Below are 11,230 nucleotides of genomic sequence, written 5' to 3'. Positions count from 1 at the left end.
TCGACTAAATCTACAGTTGATTTAGTCGACTAAAATGTATTTTGGCAGGCCTTGCCAAATAATGACTTATAATGGATCTCTTGTCCACTATACTAGTCCCTTCCTAACATTTTAGTCTAGTTTTTATTGTCTCCACCAGGCCGAAGGCATGGGGAGAGAGTATGTTTTGCACTCCGTCCGTCCATGTGTGTGTCTGTCCGTCCGTCTTTCCGTCTGTGAACAGCTAATTCACATCGGCTCTTTATAGCGCCACCAGGAGGCCGACATATGTAAAACACATTTTCTAATTTACTCCTTCAGATTTTATCCAAATTTCACGCAAATCGGTACACATGCTCTCCATAGTCATGTTATCAAGACGGGTTTGTTTGATTTCTCATAATCCACCCTCATTGGCTACAATTGGCTTCTAAACCTTTCAGGAGTAGCCTGCTTTGTATCCGTTTTGTAAATTTCCATTTGTAAATTGCCACAACTACTCAACGCAGTGTCCGATTGTGGTGAAACTGTGCATGCATATTTCCACTAGGCTTTGGAAGAAATGCCTCACAAAGGCTCAACTTATGTAACTTAAATAGCATTTTATGTAGACATAGCACTCTATAGTGTATATTCAAGATTCAATATTCAATAATTTATTTGCCATGTCAACAAGTTGATAGGAATTTGTCTTGGTTCATACTCAACATATACAGACAACCATAGATACACAAACAAGAAGGACAGTACAATACAAAAACAAAAACCAGCAGCATAGGAAATTACATTCAGTGTCTTTTAAAGTGCTATATGCATATATCTATGAGTTCAGATGTCTAATGGCTACAGGGTAAGTGCTATCCCTGAAGCGACATATTGAGCTCTGGATACTTCTATATCTCCTGCCTGATGGGAGGAGATTGAAGAGGTGATGTGCAGGATGGGATGCATAGTTTCATTATATATTCTACTGTTAGACAGACATTAGGTTTGTAGTTTACATTATGATTCATGTTGACTATTTTTATGTCATACCATGTGTTGTTCTTGCTTACTGTAAATCACTCTGGCGTAAGAGTGTCTGATAAATGCCTAAATTGTATGTTTGTAATAATAATCAAAACATAATTGTAGTGGAGTAAAAGTAAAAATGTTGCCTCTGAGATGTGGTGGAGTGGAAGTAGGCGCACACACACACACACACACACACACACACACACACACACACACACACACACACACACACACACACACACACACACACACACACACACACACACACACACACACACACACACACACACACACACTAACCTGTTCTGCTGGACTGTTAATGACCACCAGATCAGCTCCGTAACTCTGACAGTAATCTCTACCTTCCTGCCATGATCTCCCTTCAGTAGTTTTGTAGTAACATCCGTCTCCAAACGTCGTCCATCCACCGGGACACGACTTGACTAAAAACATCAAACAGGAGATTTACTGATGGATTTTCACTGTACTGATAATCAATTCTAACACATAGTTGTAATAAAATAATAGTATTCAGAGATGTAGTGGAGGGTAAAATTATGACTTTATTACATCAATGGTGTTTTCTACAACACATGTTTACTCAAAGTACAATAATGTATATTTGCTACTTTGTCTCACAAAACTTGTATTAAACAATTAAGCCCTATTTTAAAATTATGTTATTTGGATATGTCAGATCCAAATTTATTTTGAAACGTTTGACATGCTTTGAAAGTTTGAGTACTTTTACTTTGGTATTTTGGTGCAAGTAAAACATTTTGAATACAGGCGTTTTAATTTAATTGTAACAGAACTTTTTATATTGTGGTATTGCTACTCTTACTTAACCCATTCAGTACAGGAACCCTTTTTGGTGTTTTAAGCATTATGTTATACTATTGAAAAATAGCAGATCTACAAGCTCATAACCTATTCGCTCATAGCGCGGCACCGAGTGCCGCGCTATGAGCGAATAGGCCTATATATTCTTTCAGAGCGAACGTTTTTAACTCATATCTTTGTTTCTGGGGGGTCCCTGGAACAACATATTTTCAGACGGGGGTTTCTGGGGGTCCTTGACATGAAACACTTTGAGAACCAGTGATATAGAAACAGGTTTTTCAGAAAACTGTTCTGATTTAGAAGACATTAGAATCTGGTCTCAGTCCTAAATGGGTTTAGTAAAACATCTGAGTACTTCTTCCACCACTGAATGTACGCATGTTTATAAAGTATGAATGAATGAATCTTTATTTCCGTGTCTTGTCGTTAAGACCCATCCCTTACGGGATTATAAGACTCCAACAACATAAATAAACCATATCACGTTCACTTCCCACACAGTGTGTGTGCGTACGTACGACTGTAATCCACCCCCCCCCCCCCCCCAGGGAGTGCAGTGCCCGGTGTCGAGTCGGTCGGACCCACGGTTGTCCAGAACCAGCACAAAAGCCTCTGCTCCGGCTCTGGTCCTGATCACCCCTATATCTCCATATATGGAGATATAGCCAATCTCCATATATGGAGATATAGGGGTGCCCAACGTTTTTGCAAGCTTCTTTGGCAAATGGGCAAATCGAAACAGACACTATATATATATATATAAATCCCGTTGGGTTCTAAATATTTTTGAAACTCAAAATGGTTACGTCATCTACATTTATCTGTGTTGTCCCTCGGCCAATCAGGAACCACCGATTTACATAAACATACATTATCAGCCAATCCCTGACTGTGACTGGCCGAGCGACACCACCCACCAACACACGGAGCCAATCCAATCGTTCGAGGGGCCACCAACATACGCAGCAAGTTGCAAACTCACGCTCTGATTGGCCGAGCGACGCCACCAAAGACAATACACAATCCCTGATTGGCCGATGGAACCACTGACATACGTAGCTGAAAACAGTACTTGCGCTCTGCTCGGGACTTGAGCGTCTTGTTGTCGATGCTGATTGACGATGACTGCAAGGTTGATTTATGGCAGGAGTTTGTGTTGTGTGTGAGTGTAAAGGTTTCAAAATAAAAACGGGGGAAAACAAACAAGAACAGGCTCCAGACTAAATACTAAATAAAGTGTCTCAAAACAGACGAGCAGCAGGGTTCAATAAAACAAATAATAAAGTACTTGTCTTTCTTTCTTTCCTTTCTTTAAACTGCGCTGTTTGTGCGATGCATGCGAGCTGTTGAAATCTGTATCTCTACTACTGCCGTCTTTCCACCCACAGCTGTGGGCCTGTGGCTTAATTAAAGGGAACCATGGTGCCATTTTCCAAGGCAACCAGTGGGGGCGCCATTTAGTCACAAATATGTTAAATCAAATTTGATGGCTCCTACAGTTATTATAAGTATATAATAACTATTATGGATCCAGGTGGATCTATAGGATGGCTGTGGTATTGGTTTGGGTTTTATAGGATGGCTGTGGGATTGGTTTGGGTTTTATAGGATGGCTGGGGGATTGGTTTGGGTTTTATATGATGGCTGGGGGATTGGTTTGGGTTTTATAGGATGGCTGGGGGATTGGTTTGGGTTTTATAGGATGGCTGGGGTATTGGTTTGGGTTTTATAGGATGGCTGTGGGATTGGTTTGGGTTTTATAGGATGGCTGGGGGATTGGTTTGGGTTTTATAGGATGGCTGGGGGATTGGTTTGGGTTTTATAGGATGGCTGTGGGATTGGTTTGGGTTTTATAGGATGGCTGGGGGATTGGTTTGGGTTTTATAGGATGGCTGGGGGATTGGTTTGGGTTTTATAGGATGGCTGTGGGATTGGTTTGGGTTTTGGTTTATGTATTTTGAATCTGGCAATTATTGTAATCATTGTAACAATTCTTAGTAACTAAAATTATGTTTGTTTTGTACTGCAGGATAGATACTGATATACTGTGTAATCTTTTCAATAAAACAAAAATGTGACAAATTACTGGCAAAAGTTTCACAATACTCACTCCATGAATTACACCCCCTAGCCTAAAGCCTTTTCCAAATAGGCCTATATGTTATATTGAAGTGGTTGTCAGGGTGGGGGGTCCCGACTTCAAATATTATTTCGTAGAGGTCCCCAGTTCAAATATTATTTCCGGGGGTCCCCAGTTCAAATACTATTTTGGGGTGTATCCAGTTCAAATATTATTTCCGGGGGTCCCCAGTTCAAATATTATTTTTGGGGTCCCCAGTTCAAATATTATTTTTGGGGGTCCCCAGTTCAAATATTATTTTCGGGGATTTTGGGTTGTCTCCAGTTAAAATACCATTATTTTGGGGTGTCTCCAGTTCAAATACCATTATTTGGGGGGGGGGTCCAAATTATTTATTTTAAATTATTGTTCTATGATAGTTGTCATAGTCCAGCAGTGATGATCTTAGTCAGGTTTTCTACCTCTAAATCCCTGATAAAAGATAAAATAGAAATAGTAATAATACACAATATTGAATATTTATTCTAAATGTTTTGCAACATCTCTCACCTGGTGGTGGTGGTGGTGGTGGTGGTGTCGGCGTCCTCTCCCTCATCAGGATGTCAATATGAGCCGTCAGGCGGGTGTTCTCCTGCATCAGGTTGTGCTTGTCCTTTTTTAATTGAGCAACCTCTGCATTCATGTTGAGCTTGTGATTTTTTAATTGAGTAACCTCTGCATTCATGCTGAGCTTGTCATGTTTTAATTGAGTAACCTCTGCATTCATGTTGCTCTTCAATTGAATAACCTCTGCATTCATGTTTCTCTTGTCCTTTTCCAGTTCAGTAATCTCTGCATTCATGTTTCGCTTCTCATGTTTTAGTTGCGTAATCTCATTCAACAGCTGGGCCAGGGTCAGGGCGTCGCAGCTGGGCTTCTGGACATCTGTAACAATAGGATTGTTAGGTTTTGTTACCTTGTTTCTACACGGACCGATTTCAGTGTGAGTCACCACCAGTGCAGTGGAGCTGACAGATTGTAACATGCTACGTTCTACATGAAACTTGAATAAATGTGTAAGCAGCTATAGGTGCTTTAATCATTCGTTCTTGGAGTATGAGAGGCAGGAATGAAACATCATCCAGGGTCAGGTTGTTTGTGACTGAATTATCTGCAAACAGAGACCAGAAGGTGATACTAAACACAGTTGTGACTGATATAAGAGTGACTTAGAAAACACATGTTGTCGGACAGTCTGACCAACGTATATACGCCCCAAAAGATACACCCCACTACCTTCATAGCTTTTAGCAGCAGCTACAATCCATGTTGATCTGGATTCACCTGCTGCTGCAAAGCTACAATCCATGTTGATCTGGATTCACCTGCTGCTGCAAAGCTACAATCCATGTTGATCTGGATTCAACTGCAGCTGCAAAGCTACAATCCATGTTGATCTGGATTCAACTGCAGCTGCAAAGCTACAATCCATGTTGGTCTGGATTCAACTGCAGCTGCAAAGCTACAATCCATGTTGATCTGGATTCACCTGCTGCTGCAAAGCTACAATCCATGTTGATCTGGATTCACCTGCTGCTGCAAAGCTACAATCCATGTTGATCTGGATTCAACTGCAGCTGCAAAGCTACAATCCATGTTGGTCTGGATTCAACTGCAGCTGCAAAGCTACAATCCATGTTGGTCTGGATTCAACTGCAGCTGCAAAGCTACAATCCATGTTGATCTGGATTCAACTGCAGCTGCAAAGCTACAATCCATGTTGATCTGGATTCAACTGCTGCTGCAAAGCTACAATCCATGTTGATCTGGATTCAACTGCTGCTGCAAAGCTACAATCCATGTTGATCTGGATTCAACTGCTGCTGCAAAGCTACAATCCATGTTGATCTGGATTCAACTGCAGCTGCAAAGCTACAATCCATGTTGGTCTGGATTCAACTGCTGCTGCAAAGCTACAATCCATGTTGATCTGGATTCTGCAAAGCTACTGTAACTGCCATTTTTCAGTTTCCAGTCTCCTTTGCAGTTACTTCACAGGTATGGGAGTGATCCTACGCAGTACACACACAGAAAATTGCAACAGATGGATGTCCAGTCTTTGATCCAGTTTGAGTGTTATTTATTTATCAGAAATGAAAGTGAGCAGTTGAAATCATGAACATGAACATACCAGTGATGTTATAAGTTTGTCTCTGTTCTGCTGCTGCTGTGCTGCTGCTACTGGTAAGAACGGTTTGTTCCCTGTGTCTAGTTCCTTCCTAGTGCCCCTGTGTCACCTTATAAGTGGTCACCTTCTAGCAGCTGTGTTTCTCAAGCCCGCCACCAGGTGGTCAAAAATAATACTGGTAATAATAATAATACAAATAATCCCTCTCTTCTAATGGCTCCTACAGCTACACTCCAAGTTCAGTGATGTAAATATGTTTTCAATGTAATGGGTCCCGGGATTGCACAGGTGGTCATTCAAATGAGTCCCAAAAAAGTCTTATGAGTCCCAAAAAAATCACACCTGTGTGAAGTGAGTGGTGCAACTCCGTGTGTAGGGTTCGCGGGGCGGGGCGGGGGGGGGGGGGGAGGGGATGTTCCAGACCCCCAGGAACGCACCCAGGGGACCGGGCCGGTTCTGGCGTGCCACCCCGCGTCCGAAACGGTTGAGAAATGACCGTGTGGCGGCCCCTCTACTGTACCCTCTACTGTACTGTAATGTACTGGCACCCCCGAAAGCATACAGTTAATATGTGCGTGTGTGTGTGGTGCATTAGGTTGCGCACAGATGGTGAAAAACAACCATGCTGTTTTTTTGCTCATACCCAGACACCCACCCACACACATAGGGAGTGGTTGCACCACTGAAAAATAATAATAAAACGTTATTGTATTTTATAAGACCCTTTAGGGTCCACTTGGTTTACTTCCCAACTATCGATAATGTAGCTGGAACTCCCACTATGAGAACCACTGGGCGGCGGTGGCTCAGGGGTAGAGTGCCTGGATGGTAACCGTAAGGTTGCCAGTTCGAACCCGGGCTCCCCCAGAGTTAGTGTGGAAGTGTCCTTGAGCAAGACACTGAACCCCTAATTGCTCCCGATGTGCTAGTTGGTGCCTTGCATGGTTTCCACTGCCATCGGTGTATGAATGTGTGTGTGAATGGGTGAATGTAATGCACAATCTATGTAAAACGCCTTGGATAAAGGCGCTATATAAATGCACCATTTACCATTTACCACACAGTCTGTGTCTGCGCGCACACACACACAGGCGGCCTTATATATGTTTCAATCGTTTCAATTGAAACGGGCCTCTAGTCTCCAGGGGCCTCCCTGGAGAAAAAAATCACACAAAACCGATCAAAAACGCTAAAAGTTGCGCAGTTTACATCCAAAATAATGTGTCACTCTCTCGGTTCTGCACCGCTTACTGGAGAAGTATATATCACTCTCGGTTCTGCACCGCTACTGGAGAAGTATATCACTGACACTGTCGAAGGCAGCGTAACTGTGTGCAATCTCCCCGCACACACCCCAGGGAGGGGGGGGGGGGAGAGAGAGAGAGAGAGAGAGAGAGAGAGAGAGAGAGAGAGAGAGAGAGAGAGAGAGAGAGAGAGAGAGAGAGAGAGAGAGAGAGAGAGAAAGGTTTACTTTAAAAATAGCTAAAATATATGCTCATAAAGCATAATTCATAGCAATTTCATGATGTATAATAAATATTTGGTTCATAATTGATTTCATATAAGGTTAAAATGTAAAACATGTGATGATAACTTTCTGAGGCAGAACCAAGTTCAAGATCCATGATGATTTTATCATCGATAAAAGTGTATTTCTTATATAGATAGAAACTTGAACCATACTTAATAATACTAGGTGTTTATATGCATAAAGTAGGTAGGTAGCAAATCTAATAATTATACATTTCAAACGTTCCTTCACAGAGATACTGAGATTTGACAGTTTACAGCGGTCGAAAGTACTTGCGCGCTCTGCTTGCGCACTAGTTGGCCATTTATGGCCTACGAGTGTGCAACAAGCAAGTATGCACTCGACAGAGTGCAGTTCTAGTTATATATCAAGTTGTTGTTTAAACATTTTCACTCACATCCGTAGATGTCTTGAATCCCCTGGCGGTCATCTGCTGGCAGCTGGAAGTCATCAGTCTCCCTCCATTTGTAGTCTTTGTGCATGATGGACGATGTGTTGTCGGAGTGACCCAAACCCAGGGTGTGGCCCAGCTGATGGACCGCTACCAGAAACACATTGTAGAAACCTGGATGGATGGAAGAAGAACTCCTTCAGTAAAATAAAATAAAATAAGTTTTAGTTATCTATTTGTTTTTGCGTCTGGGGGCACCACCTCCTCCTACATGTTTTACATGTTTGTATTTGAATTATGGTGTGTGTGATATGAAATGTGAGCTTTAATCATATTCAAGTGCTTTTGGAGAGAAATGACACTACTTTCAGTAGTAGAGCACTGTAGAGGGGAGCTGTGTGTCTGTGACTGTGCCCAGGTGATGCTCATTAATACATCAAGGAAGGCAATTATGTTTCTGTCAAAAGTAATGCTACTTCTTTTGCAATGTAGTTAAATAGAAAATGTGAAAAAAGCTCAGGGGAAGATAAATAATAATAATAAATAATTTATAAATAATAAAAAAGCGGTAATATTCTTTGTTTAAAATATCATTAAAAATCGTATCGTGAACCTCATATCGTGATACGAATCGGATCGTGAGTTGAATGCATCGTTACATGCCTACTCATCACACGATCACTTACGGCTCTAAACTTCTGAACTTCTAAAGTGTGGCTGTAAAGAGGAGAATTTTCATGCAACTGCTCTCAGTGGAGCCATCTGGTGGCTGCTTGTAATCGGTTAATATAAACCAGGGAGAATACTGCAGAGTAGTCATCTTATTGTTGATCTGATTTTCATTCTTAGTTTGCAAAGTAATGATGTGTTTTTTATTTGTTTGCATCCGTACAAAAGGAATGCAATGAAAGAGATGTAGGTTGTGCACCTTGCACTGTTCTGTAGCATTACAGCTGAACTAAAAACATCTTTAAAACAACTAAGCCCTCATTGATGTTAAATCTCACTTCATTTCAGTTGAAGTGTCCTGTTAATTGTAACAAATATAGCGCAAAACTCACTTTGTGTCCAAGTGACCTCTTACCTTGCACATTCTGGTTGGCGACGCTCCATTGCTTGTCTGAGTTGAAGTGCACGTAAACTCTCCTCCCACGCTTGGGGGCGGAGGCATGTGCCAGGTCCGATGATATAAAGTCATGGCCTTTGTGACGACCCGTGTAGAAGGAGATCATGATGTCGACGTCGTCCTCATCGCGGTGGCCCTTATGGATGTCCCCGTAGGGAATATACTGAAAGGTGAACGGACTGACATCCTTCCAGACTTTGAAGGCTCTGCGGATGGCCTTTAATGTGTTCTGATATGGGATTCTAGGTGGATAGGTCTCAATACTAGAGGAAGAGGCAAAGAGACAAACTAAGCAAAGCTGTCCAAGTGGAGTATTACATTCCCTAACTAACCCCACAGTAATCCCACAGGAAGACAAAACACGGTTTGGGCGGTTTGGCCTGACATTCATCAAGTCTCGGTCAATATTAGGAAAGTCTCAAATGTGTCCAGTTTTGTGGTAGATAATAAGGTGTCATGATGATGTATAAATTATTGGCACATCAATACAAATACCTGAAGACCGACCTCACCTGTAAGTGAGGTTATACTTGTCCCACTTGGCTCCAACCGCTTCGTAGCTGCTCCTCCCCACGTTGGTCTTGTCAGGAACGCCACAGCGGGGTCTCTTCATGGCTCTGACGGACGGGGGGGACAAGGAGACATTAGAGCTGAAAATACCAGAATATAATGTTCAGTAGCCTACAATTTAGCTCTCCATGTCAGACTTCTTTAATCAGACCTGTCTGTCAGCAGTTATGGGAGTCAGGGGGCCCGGGGTCAAACTGTCTACTTTCCAATATAACATGGTAAAATATGTGACTCTACTGGCTCGCAGACTGACACTGTTGAATTGGAAACAAGCACAGGTTCCCACTCACACTACACTTATGAGAGATGTTATGCACTACTTACAATATTGGAAAAGATAAAGTTTGAATTGAGAGGGAGTGAAGATAGATTTTACAAGACATGACAACCCTTCATTGACTATTTCAATAGGTGCACGCTAACCCCTCCTACAGATAACATATTAGAAAATTGGAAAGAAAAGAAAGTGAAAAAGAGTGTTTTTTCTTTATTTTAGTTTTTCTCATTTAAAAAAGAATGTCTGTAATTCACTTGATTTACAACAACATGTTGGAAAGGTCTGAGAGCAAGAGTGTCTGTCCTGTTGTCTGTTTTGTTTGTCTGTTTACACTTGTCATTGTTTAACAGTTTTTGTTTTTTTCATGTTTATCACATTTATATATCTTTTTTATTATGTATTGTATGTGGAACCATTACCTGTCATTTTTTTCATTTTATATAACTGAACTACTCATTATCATTGTCGATAATATTCTGATGTTGTCATATACAAAAAATGCCTAATAAAAACAGTATTAAAAAATAAATCAGACCCGTCTGAATTGAGTGGTGCTGTACTGTACTTGTGCTGTGCTGTGTTGTGCTGTGCTGTGCTGTGTTAAGCTAAATTCAAATTCAAATTCCAAGATGTACACTCACTCTATGCAGTCTCGGAGAGCCCACTTGGCTCCTCCACTCCACTCCACTCTCCTCCTCGATGGAGCACTTTAACAAATGGAACGTTAACCATTTCCGGGTCAAGCTGGAATGACCCCGAGTGGGAGTGAGCGAGTGGCCGAGATTTTGGGTATTGGAATTTAGCTTTAGGCTGTTCAACAGCAATCTGAGAATCCCATCGTCAAATATTCGGGAAAACAGCGCCTCCCCTGTTGTTCCTCAACAGTCTGTCTTGAGAGACTAGTTCAACAGTGACACTTGGTTGCTATTTTCGTGCTTGGACAGACAGACACTCCAGGGCTCTATTTTGGCCTCTACTATTCCTGCTATATATGCTCCCCCTCGGACCCATCCTCTCCAAACACGATTTATCCATAGGCGGCGGGTGCGTAAGGCTAGGGAAGGCTTAGCCTTCCCAAAAATTATGCTGGGTATTTTTTTTAATATATATAATATATGTGCGCAGCATTATTATTGCATTATTATTGCATTATTATTGTGTGTGTGTGTGTGTGTGTGTGTGTGTGTGTGTGTGTGTGTGTGTGTGTGTGTGTTGTCGCTGCCCCCTGGTGATCGCTGATCGGATAGGCTAT

At 41.8% G+C, this 11,230-nt stretch overlaps 1 protein-coding gene across 1 annotated transcript in view; it reads right to left on the bottom strand.

Moving 5' to 3' along the window:
• Positions 1-822: 822 nt before the first annotated feature.
• Positions 823-11,230, bottom strand: part of LOC310876336 (matrix metalloproteinase-16-like) — a gene marked incomplete at its 3' end in the record, with an annotated part of 72,304 nt that continues 61,896 nt past the window's right edge. Inside the window, exons 3-9 of the mRNA XM_083789859.1 lie at positions 9,644-9,748; positions 9,090-9,394; positions 8,012-8,179; positions 4,671-4,840; positions 4,466-4,586; positions 1,294-1,436; positions 823-885 (exon numbers count right to left, since the gene is read on the bottom strand). Coding sequence (XP_083645985.1) covers positions 823-885; positions 1,294-1,436; positions 4,466-4,586; positions 4,671-4,840; positions 8,012-8,179; positions 9,090-9,394; positions 9,644-9,748 — 1,075 coding nt within the window. The remainder of the gene's footprint in view (positions 886-1,293; positions 1,437-4,465; positions 4,587-4,670; positions 4,841-8,011; positions 8,180-9,089; positions 9,395-9,643; positions 9,749-11,230) is intronic.

The sequence above is a fragment of the Protomyctophum parallelum genome, assembly GCF_964188405.1.
Source record: "Protomyctophum parallelum genome assembly, chromosome: 19".
In the NCBI taxonomy this organism is placed as follows: domain Eukaryota; kingdom Metazoa; phylum Chordata; class Actinopteri; order Myctophiformes; family Myctophidae; genus Protomyctophum; species Protomyctophum parallelum.
Note: the sequence above shows the minus strand (reverse complement) of the source record. Positions and strands in the feature narration are given on the sequence as shown.